Source organism: Rhyacophila brunnea, unplaced genomic scaffold, assembly GCF_057557595.1.
Source record: "Rhyacophila brunnea isolate RB1 unplaced genomic scaffold, BYU_Rbru_1.0 scaffold_12, whole genome shotgun sequence".
Classification (NCBI taxonomy): Eukaryota; Metazoa; Arthropoda; class Insecta; order Trichoptera; family Rhyacophilidae; genus Rhyacophila; species Rhyacophila brunnea.
In genome coordinates this window covers 16,875,070-16,899,208 of record NW_028232774.1, presented here as the reverse complement: position 1 = coordinate 16,899,208, position 24,139 = coordinate 16,875,070, and the positions used below count along the sequence as shown (strand labels likewise).

The 24,139-nt window shown below is 31.0% G+C and overlaps 1 protein-coding gene across 1 annotated transcript in view; it reads right to left on the bottom strand.

The window, feature by feature from the left end:
- Gycalpha99B (guanylate cyclase 1 soluble subunit alpha 2) overlaps window positions 1-24,139 on the bottom strand; it is a 245,936-nt gene that overhangs the window by 66,018 nt on the left and 155,779 nt on the right. Inside the window, exon 3 of the mRNA XM_085960885.1 lies at window positions 10,542-10,624. Coding sequence (XP_085817011.1) covers window positions 10,542-10,624 — 83 coding nt within the window. The remainder of the gene's footprint in view (window positions 1-10,541; window positions 10,625-24,139) is intronic.

The following is a 24,139-nucleotide window of genomic DNA, read 5'->3' as shown; positions in this document are numbered from 1 at the left end:
CCAAAAAAGCGCTCGATGCGCTCACTACTGAGTAGGCCCCCTCCCACCCGCGCATTACCATGCAACAGGGACCAGCTTCAACTAGACAGCCGAACATCAATAAGGTTAGTGCTTGGACTAACTCCCTGTAACCGCCCCCCGCAGCATCCACATCCACCATCACAATTTACAGTCCACTATGAATAGCGCAGCCAATATGTTTTCTTGATCAAGTAATAATACGGAGTAATTCTACCTATATACAATAAAATTAATTCTATAGTATCTAGCAAAAAATTTGTTAAAAGGACCAAAAATTAGTGTAAAATCATATTTTTATAAATAAGTATTGTTAATATGTAATATTTTGTCTATATAATAATAATATGGCATCTAATATAAAAGTCGTTGTGCATTATAAATATTATTCTCTTATTTAGATAAAAAAAATACGTAACACAACATTTGTAAACAATATGACAACGGTCCACCCAAAATTTTATGACATATACTTCCATGTTATTACTTAATATTGTATCCATTTTCATACTCCGTAAACTCGTTAATAAATAGTATAAAGATAGCTTGTTTTTGTTTCTACTGAAACTTTTCATGGGAAAAGAGAAAATCTCCCCAATTTTCCAAAGCCTTGACAAAACAAATAACTGTCATGGAATCTCTACTGTGGATCAGATCAACGGAAGGCCGAATATATTTGTATACATCTGAAAGATATAAAAGCCTCCTAGACTTGCTTTCCTTGCCTTGGTTGAGGACTTAGACGAAATAATCAGAGGCTTAACTAGTATTGGATGAGGGGCAAAGCGTATTTACTCGCAGAGAAAATACGTTGACTTTAGGTATTCCGGTGCCAATTTTCTTAGTAAAGGATTGATTGAATACACACTTACAGATATATTGTAATATTAATCGAAAAATAAATGATATAATTTATGAAATTTAATTAATTTCGACGAATCACAAGATTTGAGAATGTAAAATTCTTTTTATTGAACATTTATAATTTGAAAAGACTTCTAATTTTATATTGGTCATATATTTTCTCAGAAGTGTTTCAAATTATGTATATTCAATAAAAGAGTGTTATATTCTTAAATCTTATGAGTTTTTGTTGAATAAAAAAATAATTAATTAAATTATTAGCAAGTTCAAGAAAGTTACAACAAAAAGTCATCGAGTGATCTGTGACATCAGTTGGAGTATTGTAAAATCCATTATTTCAAATTCGTCGTAATTAGATAAGATGTCAATAGCATTGTGGTCAATGCGCATGGGCGTGAATCCCGAGGTTTGATTCCTGCTGGGTGTCATATTTATATAGTCAAGGATTGATTGAATACACTTACAGATATATTATAATATAAATCGAAAAATAAATGATATAATTTATGAAATTTATTTATTCAACGAATCAAACGATTTAAGAACGTAAAATTCTTTTTATTTAACATAATACATAATAATTTTGAAAACATTTTTTTCTATTGGTTATATATATTTCTTAGAAGTGTTTTCAAATGATATATTTTCAATAATTTATGAAAGATTTTTATATAATACTTTTGATCAGAGAGTTTTTAAATTTAAAAAAATGTAGTATTCCAATGAAGTAATATTTAAAATTATATGATCTTTTAAAGTATTAATTTTATTACAAATCAATCCATATGTAGGAATTCTTTCCATACACAGTGATAACATAAATATTTGCCTATTTTAATTGATTTATTAAACATAAAAAAAGAGTTTCACAGATACCACGATAATTGTCTTATTAGTGTAGATATTTTCCTACAATATGGTAAGAATTCCGAGAATCATTAATTTCATTGAAACGTTAATAATAATGGATACCCTTTCTTTCAATGTGCATCCCTGCTATACAATATGAGTACATTATGTAGCGCTACGTTCATTAATTTAATTGCGTTTATTTATTTATTATGCTTAATGAAAGGCCATAATAATGGGAGTACCTTTTTTTAACAGCCGCTAAAGCTTAATGAGTGTAAATCAATGTATGATAATTTTGTTTGTAATTATTTCCTATATAATATTATTATCCTACAGCTTTTCCCGTTTTGGCGAGAGATTGTGTGCCTTATTCGTCATGTCCAATAGGTTTAAATAAAACATGCATTAAAGAAACGTTCTTTATTCAGAAAAAAATGTGCGGAATTTGATAAATTTGACTCTTTTTAGGGAATTTCCACCACCCGCCACGTCTCCACACCCGTTATGCAAGCATATACCGTGGCATAATCGGACGATAGGCGCTCTTCAAATTTGTGCCGAAAGTGTCCCAGGAGCAACTTTCCAAGACCTTGGTTGGCGTGCACTAGAATGTACGTGATCCCTACTTCTATATAATGTGTTACGGTCAATTCTCGAAAAAAAAGACCTTCTCGCTCGTCGTAAAATGCCGCAACTTTTTAAAAGCTGAGAAATTTCCCTAGTAGATCTACCAAGTCGCAATGGCCGACCGGTCCAACTGAGTGTCGGACCAACTTGAGAAGCTCTTCCATTTCAACCGATATATGGGGACACTCCTAGAGGATGTGATCGGCATCCTGCAATTCGCCACATCAGCAAGTCGGACATTCTATAAGGCCAAGCTGACAGAGCTTGAAGGCAAAACCACCGTGTCTGGTTCCTGAGAAGTCCAATGGTCTGGAGTCATCTGGTTATCTCCATGCGCCACTGCATAAAATACGTACGCCATTATTAAATTATTAAAAAAATACACAAACAAGAAAACCACAGAAAAGATTAATAAATAGAATTCCTAGTGTGAGTGTCCTACGAAAATGAATTACACATTATATACGTATAGTAGTATATGTTGCAACCTTAATATTCATTAATATTAAATTGGCGTCAGTGCATAAGCCGAGAGCAGTTGTCAGAACAAAGGAAAGGCTTAGAATGACGTATTTTTGACACGTGTTTAAGTTTATCCCATATTCTTTTATACTCAAGATTGGGTGCCTCCCCGTTCCCATTAATTCTGTGTTCAAACAGAAGAAATTTTTCAATATTTATTGAAGTATTTATGACAATTACAATTTATAGTAATTTTCCAACTATATTATTTTGAAAAATAGAGTTTTGTTAATAGATAACACTTAAATTCAGTTTTTATTTGGGTTCCGGTTATAGTTTATTCGGATTTGATAATATAAATTTAAGTAGTTAAAAAATACATTGTATGGTATAAAAACGTATTTAATAAAATTAAGAATAAAAAAAAATTGAAAAATAAACCAATACTTAATTAAATTGTGATGATTTTGGATCAATTTAAAAATATGTATATTATTTTCAAATCATATAATATCTTATGAAAATTATATTGAATCGAACTTATATATCGTGACTAGGGAATCCAATCCCGAGCCAAAATGCTGATCCCGGGATTTCGGGATTACAATTTGACATTTTTTTTCCATTGTTAATATAAAATTTTTATATTTACAAATAACATTGATAAAATCGGTCAAAAATAAATCTAGTATAATTTATACTATTTAAGACATTTGTTGTTAATTTTGTATACGTTTAATCTTGGAAATACATAAGCTTAATGGAGTAAATAATATTGTAATATAAATAATATTGTAAATTTAATATGAGATTGCTGTTTCTGATGGAAAAGACTTAATGAATGGGTTAGCGAGATTTAAAATAGTAAAGCAAATCATGGTTTACTTATGGTCTTTCCGCTTCATAAATCTAATTAGTTAGCCAAATATAAAACTGTCGTAAAACGTATGAGATCATGGTGGAATTACTTTGTTAATAGTGCGAAGCATTGTTTTTTTCCAATTTTTTTCATTTTTATTAATTTATGTGAAAAAATAAAATGAATTGGCAACTTACACATGGTTATAAATCAAAGTTCATTCAAACTCAGTTTATTTCTTGGTTATTTGTTATTAAAAGTATTTTCTCGGTTATATTTTCGTTTTTATTTTATTTTCCATAAAAATTGATAAAAAAATCAATCCCGGGATTCATAGGTATCGAAAAGTAGCTCGGGATCCCGGGATTGGAATCCCTAATCGTGACCATTCCAAAGATGATAAAGTGTAGTAATAATAGTTTATAAAAATATTTACAATCTTTTATTTTGTCATCCAATTAACAATGTTAAACAATCATACTGTCCAAAATTTTACTAAGTAAAACTAAGGAAGTTTACGCGTAAATAATGTAACATTTATTTAATACAGAAGATATCTACTTAGGCAAAATCAATAATTCTGTGATGTAGTCATCTATATCAAATCAATTCAAGATAGTCATGATAAGAGGCAATATAAATCCATGAAATGTTTAATTTCCTCTTGAAATACAACTCAAAACTCCAGATTAATCAACTCTAAACTAACCTAGTTACACTTATGACATACTCTAAGATAGATTTACGTTAAAGTAGTGTCCACTTAGCATCGGGCACCCACCAGAAATGAACAAGAGGATTAACTACTATACACTGCTTGCCCCTTGTGCCAACACTGTATAAAATACTAAAGTAATAGAAACTGTATAACATTACTAGATTGTCTATCGGCTTTGAGATATTTATAATATTATAAAAGTAGGTATTATAATTATTTCCTACATTGTAATATTTTTTTTGTAATTCTTCTTCTTTTTCTTCCTACACCCTGTCACGACCCAGCTTTAGGGCATAGGGCAAACACAAGTTCACGCTACTTCCCTCGATCCATCACCAACTATTACACCTCCTGCCATGCCAGTATATTTACACTTACACTTACAATAAATGTAAATAGAATACAATATTTTTTATAAATAAACAGCTAAAACTATTGCTTGAGGCAGCCAGGGATCGATTTAGATAATAGCAATATTAAAAAAGAAGACAATACAAAATACGTATATATAAAAGATAGTGAATAATTATGTATATTTATATATATAAAGCTTTTCTTCCTCTAAAAGTAAAGACATTAAAAGCCAAAATTCAATTGACACGACCTCGAAATATTGGTCTTCAGCGGACATTTCAGACGCCGCATTAGGCGACGCAACTATGCGGTCTGACCATTTTGTCGACCCTTCTGTTCAATAAGTACGTCTATCTCTTGGCAGAGCAATGTACAAATATATATGTAAAGTCCTACAGCTTACACTGACGGGTCTCGCGATCCCTCAAAGTAGGCCGTAGATGAAATAAAAGCATAGACGCATATAAAATGACTGTAGTTAATAAGATTATTTTGTAAGTGATAATTTTGTTAGCCTTAAGGAATGCCTGTTTTATTTCAAGTATTCAAATTTTCATCTGTATTTTAAATACCTGTATGCGAAGGCTTTATGAGAAGCGAAGTTTACCTCAATTATTTTTTTGCCAGAAGCATCAGCTAGATGTCGAAATGGTCTACGGGTTGGTTGGTAACCAGGAATCAAACCGACCGCAAGGCGGTATTTTTTTCAAGCCCCCAGGATAAAGTCACGTCACTTCGTGATTTTTGGAGCGATTTGAAATTTCTTCTAAAAGTCCAGAGAATTCAACTATTGAGTTCTTTGGCGATTGTTTCGCAATACTTATAGTTCCATAGTGTGGACAGTAAACTAATGGTATCGTACATAATTCGTCAGTTCTGCTGTCGTTTTACTAAGTTTTACCAAGCATTTTACTATACCTTTACAACTTTTACAAATCTGTACAAACTTTTTATTTTTTACTACTTATATATTATGCTTCATGTGAACAACGTGGAACGTAATAAACTGGTGAAAATACCCAATTGTGTCTTAATAATAAAGTTCTATATTGTGAATGTGCCGATCCTCATCATCAGCCACACCACTTCCAGATCTTCTTCTTTTTTGACCACCAGCTATGGTTGAGCTAGCCAAGCCTGGTGCATCACACTATGGATAATATTTTATTAATCACAACGTCATTTATTAGAATATTTAACTGTAAGTTACTGAACGCCTTCTGAAATATTAATATATTACTTTTCATTAGTCATGAAAATAACATGGCATGGTGATATCTACTATTTAAATAACATTAATCTGCTAGTTGTATTCAAAATAATGAAAATGTTTCAAAATACGTGTTTCATGTACTTGAGACTTTATCAAGAAAACGATTATAATAAACAATATTACAAATATACGGAATTATACTATTTCAGTTGAGTGTTACATAATATTTTTAATTTCGTAATAAATTCCTGCATAATAATATTCCATCCAAAAATGGTGTTAGACATTATTCTCACTGTAGTAAAATAGATAATTAAATATCCATTTTCAAACTAAACTTTCCTCAGTAAACTTTTCCATAATATTTTACTTGCATTAAACTTCTGAACGTGTTTCCAACGTTAAGCAGCAGATGTTTGAGAGTTTTCTTATGCGGTAATAGAAATTAACGTCAAGTAATATTTTCATTTTTTCTCGTCGACTGATAATAAATTATAACAATAATTATTGAAAAATTTATTCATTATTATTATTCGACCATGTCCGATCCTAAAGCATCATATGGGCCTCCACAGAGTAGAGGTTTGTATTGACAGATTTTGTTTTTTACGAGAAATGGATGTCAGCCACTTGTTCAACCTATTAGGTCCATACCCTGACAAACACAAATTGAAAAACAATATGTGTACTTGCCAGACCCAGAATTCGAACCTGGGACCCACGGCTTTATAGTCAAACGCTTAAGCTACGCAGCCACCGTGGGTGAAAAATACTTCATTTTTATTTTATTATCTCAGTTAATTATGGTATTCAAATTTTTATAATACATCGGAGTTATAGCAATGGTAACTATAATACAGCTGAGAATTGAGGAATTTGGCCCTAATTTTTAATACCAAATTTACTAATAATTATGGTTTCATACCCACAACCTTGCATACCTGTGATAATAAGGTCTTAAAGGGTAAATTCCAAAATGTACGTGTAAAATAGTAGGCAGTGGCATACATAGGTATATAAGTAAAATGATTACATTATGTAACTTTATATTAAATTTATGTACTACTTATATTATATACTAAAGTCCTATTTTTTTTTTCCAAAATATTTTATTATTTTACGTGCAGGTATATTTTTTCATGCGAATTTATATTGACGTGCCTACTTACCTATAAACAGAAAATATTTTGAATCTTTACGAAATCTTTTTTTAAAAAATGTTGCATTTGTCACACTTATTCTTTATCTTGACAACCACTTAGAACGAACAGCATCTTGACCTTACAACACTTGAACATACTTGACTGAAATTGTAATTAAACTGTAAGCAAAACACTTTGACATAAATAAAAAAATGACGTTCATTACTGACAACTAAATTCCATAAAATGTATTTCTTTTATCCATTTTTCTATTTGAATTCCTCAACAAATTAAATACAGCAAATAATAGACGCGATAATATCTAACTAAGGTAATCTTTTTAAAATAATCATTTTTAAATATGTCATGATGGTATATAAGTTTCAAGCATTTTTTATAATATGGTTGGACCAATTATGGTCGCATTCATCCTTTCTTCCCACCAACCTCAAATCCTCAATTATTGTCACAAACCAGGTAAGTCAGCAGTTATGGGCCACGAGTCGACCGTAATTGCAAGTTAAGTTTAATTACATCAAGACAGTTCTGTTAAAGCTAACCGTCGTTAACCACAGGTGACTCAGACAACTCTGTTCGAACTTCGTTGCATTAAATCTGATACGGTTTGAGTGAACGTCGCGTCTATCAACCATTCTAAATTTGTCATCATTATTCATCTCAAAACATAAAATTACAGTGCGCGACAGCCCTCTCAACATAAAAGGTCAGTCTTTGGCATCCTGTTAACACTCCCCCACCCTAGATCCGTAATCCACCAACCAGCATCTTCAAATTACAGTCCACTGCAAAAGCGCCTCTATAAATTTTTATTAATTCTTACAACTACATGGTTTATAATCACTAAATCATATAGTATTTCCCATAAAATATAGTAACAATATTATAATATTATAAAACCCAAGTTTTTTGGACTATTGCATTAATATATCTACGCACTTATAAGTTTAAAAATATTTTTACATAGCAGATACGTCATATTATTATTCGTAGAAAAACTTCTTAAAAATACAAAATAAAAGACTCCCCAAAAGCATGTGACTTTTAACATACTCAAAGCTCTAAAACGTATGCAGTGTGCGTGAAACGATCGGAAGTAGGGCGTTGTTACACAAATGGCTTTTTTGTGTTACTTGTACAAGATTTCCCAAAGCATCAGCCGCTCAGAAGTACCTCACGCCTGTAAACTTTAGACGTTTTTGTACAACTTTCTTGGAAAATTGCACAGAGTAAAAATATTCACACCTTTGTAAGTTTTTTGTTTTAAGACAATATAATAATATATTACAAGTACAGTAGTATCATATTAATAATATATTAATAAATATTAATTACCTAATCAATTAAGGTAGCATTAATTTTATTTTACAATATAAAAACGTTCACAATAAGACACAGAAAGGATAAAAATCCTACACTATATTATAAAGAGTGAGTATATAAAATACATACAAAGATGTGTTATAAAGTAAAGTAAACATACAAATTGAGAGGTAAATTGTCAAAGAGTACATATTACTATGGTGACAAACATATTATCAGTAGATTGTCCTCGTGTATTAAGAAACTAAGGAACAGTTTTTTTAGCCCAACTAAATGAAAACACATCGTGGCGTTCAGTATTGCACAGCGGAATTAGTTTTAAATGACTTATCTATACATACATCATTCTACAGTGGTAGGTACCATAGGCGATTTCGAAATATAATGGAATTGTTTACGGAAATTTAGGTTTTTATGGTAGACAACCACTACAACTTTACTGCAAGGCATTTACTTTAAACTGATTTACTTATACATCTTTCTAATAATCGCTGCTTTCCGTCGTGTACCTAGTTGATGGCATTGAGAGACTTGTAGCGTTCTTCAATTTGTATGGCTATCAAGTTGTTAACCTCAGTTTTCCGGGAAACTCTCGATGTTTTTGCTGACGACGAGCCTTTACAAATTATGTTTTTTTTCCATCATGGTATTGTGGCTAAATAGTCATAAGAAACAAGTCATTTAAATTTTAAATAAGTCTACGCATCAATTACATTAACATGTATCGTTCTTACTGCTTCGGACATTCGAGTCGCGAATAACAAAAAAGAATGTTATTCAAAAAAATATTTGTGATTGCGTTCGATGATTATTTAGTGATCTCAAACACAATTACAAAAATAATGCTTTAACTTGATCATATCTTCAGATCGTTCACTATGTACCGTCTGACTCGTTCTTATTACGTTCCTCTCCGTTCATGAACGGTGTTAACCGTTTAGCCATGATATCTAAGCTATATCTATAAATATGTATTTGATCAATTAAATTTCCACGTAACTTCAACTTCTTAATTCTGGTTTCAACACCGAATCAATTTCCGCATAATTTAGGAAAGCGTATTACGCACCGTTACTGTCTACACTTGTTCGTCAAATAGTTTTCAATTGTTGACGGAAAGAAGTGTTTTACTATTATAATATATATGTCACGGAATCTTTTGCTTGGAAACATTGACGTGATGGTTAAAATATGTCCATCGGTGATGGAACTTCGTGCGCTACCACTTTCATCAAGAAAAACTGTCAAATTGAGACCGGTTTGAGGCAGGTAATTCGCAGGCATGATGATGCATATGCATAAAACTAGATGAACGACTGTTTCACGGGAAGCCTATTGTTATGTATCTGTAACTATTCTCTCTATGATATCTCCAAATTAATGACAATATTATATTATTGAACAACCCTAATTTATCCACCCTATCTAGCTGTCTTACACACATATAAACCCTTGTACATGAACTAAGCGTCACTTATTATTACTTATTTACTATTTAATATTTATATTATTGTAAATGATTCTGATATCATTCAACTCGGACCATTCAACTTGTTCAAACTTAACTCAGTTCTGCTATCCGAGTTGTTTAACTGCGGATAGAACTTTCTTGAGTTCTTTCATTTTTATTTATACACAATGTAATTATTGTAAATTGAGAATTAACGAATAAACATCTCTGAATATTAACATCCACTGAGTCTTATTCCTGACATACACCTTCCACTGGACCACGTGAAGGATCGGAGCCCGTTGGTAAGAATTTCCGTTGCCGAAAACATAACACTCTGACTTACATGTTTCAAGTCAATCATACATGACCGACGCATGTCTACAAACAATGAACAACATTGACATATTATATTTTAGAGAGTCAATCGTTCACGTTCATCTATTTCAGAACGAATCTATTTAATCGCTGTAGTAATTTTAAGATTGGTGAATTTAATGTGTATTTACTTTACTGTACATTATGTACCCTAAAAACTTAATTTATTATGTACAATATGTTATAATATATTAAATATATATATTTCCGTTATAAACGTCTCATTTTATAAATAGCAGTAAAATAAAATTATTCATACTCACAGGCATCTATACTTGTTTGATGAAAAACTCTCCTGGCATTCTTTCGTCTTTAACGACTGGAGCGCCGTCTGGAGTGACTCGTTCTGGAAATAAAAAAACGGAATATTTTTAGTACGTGATCACTCAAAGGGTTACGCATCAAAATTTTTATGTGGCATGTTAAAATGTCTTATATGAGACATATTATTAAGAGAAGAAACGTGCATATTATCTTAAAATATTAACATAGCGACATGGTATTTAGGTACACCAAAAAGCTTGCATATTTTAATATGCTTCAGAGATAAAAACTTTTTCAGTAGGTATATGAAAATGTGAACTAGTTGACAAAAAAAGTAAAAAAAAAATATTAAAAAAACTCATAAAATAATTTTATAATGCCACGGTAAACAAAGTTATCAAACCAGCGCGCGATAATTTTGGATGCTGAGGATAAACTGAGTGCAAGTGAAATAGAATTTAAAAATGAGATATGAGCAGTTTTTCATAAACCACATAGGTACCTATATTTGTGTGAAAAAAGTTTTAAGCACATATAACTGCTTTGTATGAAAAGTTCTGAACATCATAGTATATCCCATGGATATAGTGTATTCTTCTTCTTATTGTGCCATCTCCTAGCGGAGGTCGGCAACCATCAAGGCGATCTTATCTTTGTCGTCTGCTACCCGGAACAGTTTGGTGGAGCTGCACTCGTACCAATCACGAAGGTTCTTAAGCCACAAAATGTGGCGCCGTCCTCTGCTACGCTTCTCATTGATCTTTCCTTGAATGACGAGTGGTATGCTGTATTTTTGTCCTCTCATAATGTGGCCGAGGTATTGTAGTTTCCTGGTTTTGATACTACGTAGAACTTCTCGGTCCTTCCCCATTCGATTGAGAATTTCAACATTTGTCACCCTGTCAGTCCAAGAAATTTTGAGGATGCGTCTGTACAGCCACATCTCGAAAGCTTCAACTCTCCGTGACATCTCTTGGTTTAGCGTCCATACTTCCATACCATAGAAAAGAATTGAGAGCACATAACAACGTACCATACACAGTCTCAGACCTAGGTTAAGATCTCGATTGCTAAGGATGCGTCTCATTTTTTATCCTTTTCCTTTATTAACCTTTTCTATCAGTTGATGTAAACTCCTTAAACTATCAGCAATCAGTATTAATGTTGTTAATTAATATTTGAATGCTTTCGTCTTACTTCAGATACTAAAAATTAAATAATCATAAAGAAAGGTCAAGTTTTTTTATTTGAATAATAATGATGAATCATTTAAAAGTAATACTTCATTTTACAGAATGTTGAAATACAGGTATATAGAATATTTGCAAGACCAAATTGGTATTGAGCGTATTTATGCATCTGGAATAGTATCTTCAAAGATGACCTCCTATTATATTTGAAGCGTAAAGTGTTTAACCAATTTGTGCTACCAGTGCTTACGTATAAAATATGATGTAAGAGAAATCCAAAAAATGCGATTAGCGCAACGTGACAAGTAAAGATACATGTAGGGCATAACGTAAAAAAACCATAAAATAAATCAATGGATAAGGAATCAGACAATGTGATAAAGATCACTAAATAGATTAAATGACATGGCAAGTGGATGATCGCTAGATAAATGTCACCAAAATGATACTGGACGACCACAGAGACGCATTAAAACCCGTTGTATAGACGAAAAACTAGGGACCGAGAAGAGTGAAAGGAACTAGAGGAGACCTTCATACAGAAGTTTATCAACCTCCAATGATGACGACGCTAATATATTTAAAATTGTGTTCTTAACACATAAAACGCCCGTCTATATCTCACATAACTGTACAAATATTGTGTATTTGTCACTGTTCTGGCAGAAGACACTGATTCGAAAAAATAACATGTTGAGTTAGTTATACCAAAATGTTCCTTATTTCAAATTTTACTGTCTGGAAACCTTCTTAATAAATAAACAGTCTTTATTTTAAAGTCATCCTTTTTACGATTACTACTTAATAAACTCACATGATGGACCATTTCAAACATTTTAACAACTTTAAAGTCAAATTACTCAAAACTAGTATTCTCCAGTTAGTGTGTTTTGCCAGAACAGAGACTATAATAATATGTCCAAATAGCGTATTTGAAAACACATTGCATCATTCAAATTAAATGATATCCATTTAGAATTCAATTTGCATTCGACACAAATCATTGAAATTGCATTTTCTCAAAACAAAACAAAACAATAAACTAGAGATACAACATCCATTCACTAGCTCATTGAGTGTCTGTATTTTACAAAGTGCGTCTTCGTATTGGTAGGGTACTAGTTAAGTTGTATGTGATCATATCATTCTTAGTTATAATTCTTACTTAGTTATATTCTTAGTTGCAAAATAACACCTCGTTTTTCTTATAAACTAGCCTTGGCCTTAATATTTATATTCATAAAAACCCAATGCGCTTTTATGCTATATCACAAGAGTAGGTAGTAAATATAATGGTAAAGATTTTTTTTTGAAAAAAGAAAATTCTTCATTGTAGAGGTTTTATCCGGATATGACCTGAAAATTTTACGACCTCGCATAGCTTTAAATATTGTAAAAATTGTGGCTCCTTCTTCCATTTTTCCATTTTCAAACGCCATGAGATTCTATTCAATTGTAAAAATACCGCATTAAGTCAGAATGTAAGAGCTACAGTGTGGTGTGGAATAACAAAATCACTTAATATAATTTAAGGGCAAAATGTCAGTTGAAACATGTATAACTTATTTGTAAGTCTCGCAAGGATTTAGTTTAAAAAAATAAAGCAATAAATGTTGTTTTTATTCAAATAAAATTGATAAGATAAATAAATACCTAATAAAAAAAATAATGAATAATTCTGATAAATAAATAAATATTTCATTTATTAACAGATATTATTGAAAATTCTATGTTAGTAATTTAACAAAATCCAAATAAGCTGGCTCACAGATTATAAACTCGACATCGTCTACGGCACAGCCATAAATCAAACCTTCTAGGAACATTGCACCGATGTTTCATATTGAACCACGCAAGAAGGCGCCTAGCGACAGTCACACGTAACCTCTCAAAATGTCAAAATATACTCTGACTAGAGACCGGTAAGCTTGACGACTGTATTGAAATGACTAACTTCTAGCCTGTGAGCATGCGTGACCGCAAACTGGCGGTTTCGACTGACAGCATGAATCGAATGCAACTTGTTGCTTGTAACACTAGATATTCAAACTAAAATGTCGCATTCTACCAATGTGCGGAGCTAAATTTGACAACGTGTGTTTTGTGAATAACGACAGCATCACATCGATTTGCATTCTCAATTTTGGTCAAAAGTGCAGTTGGCTGGTTTGCAGATTAAGTAGTCGCATTGATATTTTTGCCACCGTTATAGTTCCACGTTTTCTAAAGAAATAGCTGGGGAAGATAAGTATTGCTCACATTTTGAAGGAATCCAAAAAATGATCCTCTTGGATACATGTAATATTACCCTATTTTAAGATGGTAAGTTCTATCGGCTATCTCCACTCACTCAATATCATCTCTGCATTTTAGTTAATAACAATATTATTTATTTCTCAGTGATAAAACAACGTCTATTAGCTTGAATACTTAGAAAATTTTTTCTAATATTATAATATATAATAGTGTAGACTAAAAAAGCTTTTGCATTGCAATCACCTTGTATTTTGTATAATAGATACCGCTATAGGGAAATAATATGCATATTTGTGAATTGCATAAGGTCGCATATGCTTTGCTAGTTAGCATAATAGACGTTCACTTTAGCCTGCCATTACGGTTATGCGCTTCGCTTTTGAAGAGATTTTCAGAATAATGATAATATTATGTTACAGTTGGCAGATTTTCATTTCCATATCTTTCTGTACGTTTACAAAATATTGGTATACTATATATTTTGGGATATGTATTATATTATACTGGATATATTCAGTTAATAATTAACTAGATACTTCTTTGTAACAAATATTTTATTTAAATTATCAGCTTGTTATCACAGTACCCCTTCTCGAGATATTATTCCTAAGCTTATAATAGAATATATACAACATAATATGTTCTCAGTGTATGTAAATATACTTTCTTGATCTTGCTCATTCGTTGCTTTCATTTTCACTATAGTACCGATGGAGTCTTCACTCGATTTAATGGGCATAATATTATATGAGAAAAATCTCTACAAATTGCAAATCTTTAGCATGTTAACTGCAATATAGTCAGACGTTCATGATATTTTTCTATACGTTAACTGTTATATAACATTTGAAAGTCCTATCCTGATTCTCTATAAAGATAGACTTATGTGTGTAACACATTCACAATACAGTCTTAAAGCAGGGAAACTTTTGACTGATTTTTTTGAGTGAATAATCAAATTTTGTAGAATTAGTAGTATGTTTGTTAAAACGACGTGTAGGTATCCATTAAAATATTATGAAAATAACACAAGTTCAGTAATTTTATACTAGTTTATGTTTCATTTCCTAAGCTTTAGTATTGAATGCTTTGGCATTTGAATTATTGACCAGAATATCTTTGAGGGCTTACGACTATTAAGTGTATCAATATTTGCAGTTAAGAAATCAATAAAGTTGACGATAATAGAAACATCACCATTAAGCAGTAAAAAATCTTATATGCATCTTTCGTGAACCTGCCTATGTATTTTAAAACAATGTGGAATACTATCTGGAATTTATGCCATTTTAAAGATAAAGAGTATGCGAATGCCATCGCACTATTTTAATTTTGATTTTTGATTTTGATGATAACATAATGTCAATTAAGAAACGGGTAAACTTGCACTTCTTGATAGTACTTTTTTTATTTCTGAGTCGATGTTTAGAAGACTAACTCAATTTTGGTCAATATATCGCATCCTCAATAAAATACCTAGTAGGAAAAAAAATATATACAATTTTGGAGAAGAACCATTTTTTAAGTTTAAAATCTTTCCAAAATTCAAGAAAACTCTTATGACGTATGTTACTGGGAGCGCTAGATATCATAAATTAGGTAAAATTTAGTATACCTATGAAACACAATCTTGTGACGCATTTACATTGTAGAATATTTTTAAACTCTTTATGTGCTAGCTTTGGGTACCTATACATAAATGGTCAGTATATTTTAATCTTATTATAATACTTATATGTGAAATACTTCATAAATAATATAATCCGCCAAAGTTTTCCAAGTTTTTCAAAGTTTTATTTACACTATGAATTACTATAATAACACAAAGTACAATTTGGTGTCACAGGATAATCCGTTAAGTGCATGCAGCTTCTGTACAAAACACAATATACGCCAGCCGAGTAACGCTAGATAGAGTGGATTTATTCAAAAAGTTCAACACCAATACCTAATACGCTATTGAATAGTAAAGTTATCATTTAAATTGCAAATTTGCCGAATAATTTTACATAAATTTACATTTAAAGGTAACTACAATTAAAGGGATGGTGTAAGTATTTAAACTTTGTATAAAGTCATTTTTTTAATTAAATTTAATGTTTAAATAATATAGCCTTTATAGTATTAATTAAAAATTAGAAAAATAAATAATGAAAGCATTCAACGTAATAGCATATTACTCTAGTGGCATAGCCAAAGAATAAAATTGTGTATTTTTATATAAAAGCTTGAATTTTGGTATTTTGAAAAGGTATATCCTGATGGTTATTGAGTCGTCATACAAAACCCATTCTGGAGATTTGTATACTTAAGAAAAAAATACAGAAAACTGTTTTCACTTCATATTTACTACGATAATACATATAATTTTGTTTTCTCATTATTTTTACCGAAAATAAAACAATGATAATAAATACCCCAATTGTGACTTTAACTTTAATAACTAAGATATTGAACTGCTTCAAGATTTACCCAGGTGCTTCTAAATTCTAAAATGGCGGAAAAAAGAATTATCATCTAATTTGATTTAGTTTCAATTTGGAGATATATTTTATTGTGATCAATACTAAATAATTGAAGATGAACTTGATATTTAGCGATTGAAAATTCATAAAATACCAAGATGGCGGCCAAAAAAACACATTCATAAAAAAGGGTTTTATATTTTTTAAAACATTGCTTTATTCACAGTTCGTTAGATCTTCCAGGCTTTCCCGCCGGACTTTAATATTATGTAGATGCCATTTAACATGCTCTCGTGAAATCTTAATAAAACATTTGAAAAATCTTTTAAAAAAATATTAAATTCCTACAGATTATTTAAAATTAGCAATAATTTATTTATGATTTGTAATATTCACCTGTGTTGAATGAATAATCACAAATTATAATAACAGTTATAATCGCTGAACTAACCTTGTCATTCTGTGGTACCTACCCAAGATTTAAGATATATCCAAAAGGTAGATCAGAGGGTAGTTAGAAATTCTGAGTAGGTAGTTAAATCCTTTGTTAAAGTATGTGAAAAAATAACACACAGGATTGAAAAGAATTAAATCAGCTTGAAAAGGACTTTACGTTGTTTATATAAAAATACCATGAAGCAATTATGTAATAATGTTGTTCTGCGTAAACAGTAAATAGGTACTATTAGGTATCAGTGGCGATTTTGATAAATATATACTGAGTAACGAAGTCTCCGGTAAAGCTTATTTAGCTTTACATTATTATTATACACTGCTATTACATTTATATACAATTAAATATGTTTTTTTAAATGATTATAAAACAAAAAAAAAATACTTAATATATTATTCAAAATGGGTAGGTGCATAATAATATTACATGTTTGCTTCAACCGTGTAGTATATTACAATTTAAACTCGCAGGTTACATTTTCTCGGAGAAATTAATTAGAAACACAAAAACGCTTTGACGTTTGGCTGAGCTATAAACATCTAAAGATTGTGGTAATTGATAATTTTGACTTGCAAAATTTTGACGGGGCCTTCGGCTTTGACCATCATTAAAAAACGTGATTTATATCTTTATTATCGCATCCGCATTGACATTTAATTTTTTTAACGTTGGGATTGACATCAGATGCAATTCCATCGTTAGATAATACCGATATTTAAAAAAATGCGTATAATGCAATTATAATTTATTAAATGTCTCCGGACTCATGGTACCAAAAACCACCACTGACCGCTGCTGCAAAAATAAACTGAAGAAAAAAGAGACGCAAAGCATCTTTTGTAGTTGCCAGTAATTCTATGAAAATATTCTATTTTCACCTCTTTTGTAGTAAAAAAGCGCCCGAGATAAGTCTTCAAGTTGAAGCAAAGTGCAAAGCGCAAAGCTGTATAAATATTAAATCTCGTGCAAGAATACAAAGCAAAAACAAACGTTATAAATTTTCCAATATATGTTTCACGCTTCTTCACCTGAATGCATTTTGCTCTAATAATGCACAGTGCAAAAATAGAACGGATTAAATTTACCCAATCTTTTCAATTTCACTGCCCTTTTTTCAGATACAGTTATAACATTTACAGAATAAATTCATACACAATTTATTTATATACATTATAGTTATGCTTTGAGAAATATATAAATAGTTATATGGGGCCTTGTTTTTGTATTTAATTAGATTAAATAAGATTCAAGCTTTATCGTACCGATTCCACTTTTATTAAATATAACTAAAGCAGTTTTATCCGCCTTAGAGGGGCATTTTTAACTAAATGAATATACAACAACAAATAGACATTTATATTTTGGTTGGGTTTTGTTAATAATTATGGTCGCCTTTTCCCACCTACCTCAAATCCCCAGATATTGTCGCAAGTCAAGGCCATCACTTACGAGTCATCAGTAGACCGTGATGGTAGTTATTTAAAGTTACTTCAAGATAGTGGACGCGCTTAGGCTTGTTAAAGCTAAGATTCTATCACGGCGCATTAACCACAGAGTGACTCATCCAAAACGCATCTTTTCTACCTTCTTTGGGCTTAATTTGATATGGTCTGAGCAAACATCGCGTCTATCATCCATTCTAAACTTGTCACATCATTTTTTATCCCAAAACACAAGTGAAACCGTGAGAGTGGTAGTCCGAACCGTCCGTCAGTGCGTTGACAGCGAACCAGTTCGAGCGCGCCAGCAATCTCAACATCAAATGTAAGTGTCTGGATTGAATCACTGTTTAAAATCCCCTTAGATCCGTAATCTACAAGTATCTTTAAATTACAGTCCTCCGTGAAAGCACAACCATATTTAACAAATTTAAAAAGAGACAAATACATTTAAATAGCTGATCAAATAATATTAATGCAATCACATTTAGGTAGTTAAATGAATAATTAATATTAATATTTCATAATTCATTGTTAACACGAATCTAAACCAAAAATTCTAATTATTAACATAAAATAAAACAGGTAGACGAAACCGGTCCAGGTATGTTATATTATTTAATAAAAGTGGAATAAATACGATAAAATTTGCGTTTTATTTAAACTAATGATACAATGATATCACAATTAATGAAATATTTATTCAAGTGGTACCTTATTGATTAAAATGACATATTACCAAGATTAATTTTATTATACACTAACAATTTTATTATTACCAGGTGGCAGTACCATTATCAACCTTCTTCTACCTGTCTTTCTTATACCTTTACGTGTGTGTTCCGTCTTACTGTCTTTGTTCTGATGTTTCAGACTCAATTATTTTCCTGTGAGCTGCTGAATAACCCCGCTGGAGTATTTGTAGAGTGTCTTGACTTTTCTGAACAAACCATCACCGAACTCGTTCATTAAATTAGACGACGGTTAGCAGATGGTTCTTCCTTATCTATAATGTTTCTATTTTTTGATTAATTGTTTATGTAGCCTCAGGTTACAGTAGGTTAAAGTACCATATTCCTATTCTAATAACTCTTAAATTTCTTATATAATATACAAGTTTATTATCTATCACTTTGTTGATTTTTAATACTTTCATTTCGATTTATCAACTCCCGAAAACTTAAATGTAAGTAAAGGGAAAGAAAGTTAAAAAAAAAAGTAAGTATGTCTTTAAAAGAATTATGACCTTATATTGTCCGACAATAAGAAATGAGCGATAACATTAAGTTGCTGTAGTCGCATGGAGAAGACTTCAGTGACGTATCTGTCATGGCGGCTAGAGGCGTGTTTAAATAATGTATCAGATCTCCTTGTAGATGTGACATCTTTTCTTTTTCGCAATAAACCGTTATTTTACTAATAATAATTTGATCATCACTCCTAATCATTTTAGATAAATTTGTATTATAAATTATGCTTAAAATTACGTAGATTCACAGACCCGTACACCATGAGAGCATATTATGAAATGATAAATTTTGGGGCGTTTCTCAAGTGCGATTAGCTAAACTTTAGAGGATTGTTAGTTCACATGGGACAAGAGGTGGTCAAGAAGTTCTCGTTCGACGATAGAGATTGACATTTTTAGAGATATATCATTTTCAAAATCGTGTTTCCTATCTGACGACATATACTTTTTTATACATTTCCGTCAAGAGACATTTATTTAACACAACACAATATTACGTAACGTAATATTGTCATGATCATGCAGTATTTATACATAATAGTTATGAGTGTGCTAACTGGACTAGCTATAATTAATTGAATATCTATGGCGTATTCAATAAAGCATAAGATCTCAGTGCCCAAGCACTAAAAATAATAATGATGTCTCAAAAAAAGCGGAAAGGAGAACTGATAAACCGTAATTCATCTCAAAAGTTACGCGATAGAAAATAAATATCAGTGGGGTGGTTAATCCTTTTATTCCCTTTTCTTCTTGCGATAGAGTAAAGCAAAAAAAATATGTTGAGGGCTATCCCCTCTATACTCTGTCGTTATAATTCATTGGACAGCTGTTTTGTGGTAGGAAACGAAAAAAAAAATCATTTGTTTGATTTTTTTAGTGTTAGGTTATTGAAAGATTTTTATAGGCTACGCTTGGTCTGTAATTTGATCGAGTGTGATCTGTGTTTAACAGCTTCTTCTTTCAGACATGTTTTTTTATCAAAAATGATACTTTTGTAGTATTCTTTGGTTTGGCGGAGGATAGGTATTGCAGATAAGATACGGTAGTAGTTGTTCGTGATGGAGAAGGCGATAATTTATTTACTGTTTCAAATAACTACAAGGGTACAATCGATGCAATATGATAAAAATAACGGCAATTTGGTGCGATGTGTCTTTAACGGAAACTTGTAATCGAGTGAGATGTCCAATCAATTCTGTCCCGTTATTTATTGACTGGCCGCATTATGAAATAATATTAATTCGCAATATTATAAAATTGCAGATCCGTATCTCATAACATTACGAAATCATATTATATAATCTATATGACTGATTGTACGTGAAAAATGAATATTTAATAAATAATATTATAATTGAGATCTGGGTAACAGGAATCCGATGACAGTCACACTTCTGAACAATTTTGAAAAATTGTCTAATTAACTATCTATTACAATAATTGTTAAATAGATACACATCAGATCATACCTTATTATAAAATTAATTGGAAAAAATGTTACAAAAAATAGACCAAGTTGGACTCGAACTTAAATCTTTCACTTTCCGGGTAATTGGTTTTATCCTTTCAGCTATTAACCCATGTATTTTCTATTAAGACCGGGTGTGATGGGAGGCACGCGTGGTTTAGTAGGACCATTAACTCTAATGTATGTACAAATTACCTTAAGAATTTTATTGTAATGATAATAAACTGCCTAGAACTTTCTAGGAAAGGCTCTACCCCGAGACGATGACAAAATAGTGGAATAGAGTCATTTGTATGGAACACATCTCTCTACTATATAAAATAAAACCGATTTTTGAACCATTGTTGTTAATTTGTAAACACTGTCTATACATGGATCACTTGGATCTCAGCCTCTTATCTCAGTTGAGACACTAGAACTTTAATACTTATATGGTATATACTTGGCAGAATAGTGTGTATATGCATGAGCTGATTTCAAATTGTGGTATATTCAATTATATAGAACGTTACATTCTCAAATCTTGTGTATTATTCGTTGAATGAAATAAATAGTTTATTTAATTATTAGCAAGTTTAAGTACGTTATAAAATTTCTTTTAATTTTTTAACTGTCAATTCATGGTGGAACTGCATTGTATTGTTGTTTTAATTTAATAAAATGCAATTTTTTGTAGTACTTATTCCACTTTTAATCAATAGATTAGGACCGGTTTGCGTCCGCCTCAGAGGGAGAGTTGAAAATATCCCTCTGAGGCGGACGAAATAGGTCCTAATCTATTGATTAAAAGTGGAATAAGTAGTACAAAAAAATGCGTTTTATTAAATTAAAACAACAATACGTTATAAAAACTAAATAATGGAATAATCTGCTACGTCGGTTAGTAATTAAGGAAGTAATTGATACCTGCCTTAATTTATTTTTTTAATTTTAATTTCGATAAGCATTTCATGTAACTACTAGTTAAAATCGTAGTAATTAACTAAGATGCCCGTAGCTTAGTTGGAAATTCATACTGGCGCGAATCCAGCAGATACAGGTTCAAATCAGATCGGGTGTCATATTTTTTCCACAAAATGATTTTTTTAGTGTGTATATGGATGATTTGTTTTCAAAATATGTATATTCAATATATAAAATGTGTCATTCTTAAATCTTGTGTCTTATTCGTTGAATAAAGAAAAATAGTTTATTTGAACGTTATGTAGATACATATTGTTTTTAATTATAGAAACATAATATTTCTTTTTAATCGAATAATTCTATCACAAATAATTTGGTGCTTTCCAAATCCCTCAACTATTATGTTATGGAAATTTTTAAATTCAATCTCACGTCATAAATAAATTTTGTAATGGCGCCGAATTTAATTTTGGGACCGCAAGAGACACGGTGATTTTTTTTTGCGAGTAGATTTGACGTTGATCGATGTATGGTAATTGCTAGTTCATTATTTTGGCATGCAAACTAATGACGCCAGTTATTTTTTCCACTAAATCCCAGTTGTCTGGCAGCGCCATTTGTAAACCCCACTTGTTAAGCCCTTTTCAGCACAATTGAAGTAATTCTGTCTCAACATTTATATTGTTTTATACGTCATATTATTTCAGAATGCAACGCATTTATTTACGTATTATATAATTATAGTATGATTAGAATATTGTATTAACATATTTTTATAATAATTACTATCGCTACATACTTCTTTTTACTACGTTTTTATTAGCTCATATTCTTGTTTATCCAGTACAGATTTTTTTTTGTGTCCAGTACAAATTTTTTCTTGTTTGTCAAAGATTTGTATTGGACGATTGAAGATTTTTAACTAACTTCCCTACTAGCTACACATTTGAAACTTTTAGAATATATCAGAACACGACGACAATGCATTCTTTTAATACTTTTGGCCATCTTTAAGCAGAATTGAATTCATTTTAAGTTAATTCTGTTTTGTATGTTTCGGAAAAAAATCGTTAAAAGTAATATTTACTTCTCACTATTATTGATTGCTAAGAGGGCCTTAGTAACTAAATTATTAATATATACGTGCGTTACTATGGAAATCAATATGACATATCAAAATTACATTTCAGTATTCTATAATATTTATTCAGTATTTCTGCCAAGTGCAAAAAAAAGTTTTTATTAATACATATAAAATTGACAAGTTTATATGGTTCAACAGAAAATTGAAAAACGTGGTAGGTATATATAAAATTCTTTTTATCTTGTTATTATTTATATTTGTATTTTATTTTATTATTTTTCAATGTTTTTCGCCTCAATTGTCTTACAAAGAGAAAAATCTTCCAAATTTTTTTGTGCGCCCTTAGCCTGGTCGCACATATAAACTCGTATCGACTGGAACATGTCGAATTTGTCGATGTATTTTTTTTGCATTCACAAAACACACATATTTTAATGTACTGTTGCATACAGTGTTACTAAGTCATTTTAGAAAAAAAATCTGCTTGTGCAAAACATGTTATAAATTTCACTCGACATGGGCAGCAGGTATATTAGTTAAATGATGCACCGATGCATGTGCAGATGCTGTTTTTAATTCGTTTCGGCTAGCCACGTGACGTCACTATCACGGCGTAGTCTCGTCTGTGTGCGTTGGTAGAGAATTACAATATTGCTAGCGGTTTTAGCAACCTGACTTAATGTTACTCTAATTACGGGGGTATTCTTTTAATAATTTTTGGGTTCTATATATCTTATATCTTATAATAGTTCATTTTTATTCAAAATGTTTACGATATATTTTTTAATTGGCTCTACGATGCACGAGAAATAGATGTTGAGCACACATTCCATCTATTAGCGCCATATTCTGGGTCAAAACACACATTTAAAAAACATCATGAAAATTTTCCAAACTAGAACCTGAAACCCACAACTGTATAAACCGACACGTTACCACTCAGCCAGAACGGGCGTACCTATAACGTACGTTTATAAAATCTAAATCAGCCAAATCTTTTTTTTACAGTGTTTATAAGAAAATATTCCTTATATTACTAGAGATCATTTCAATGTAAAAGAAATATAAAATGGTTGGACACCTCAG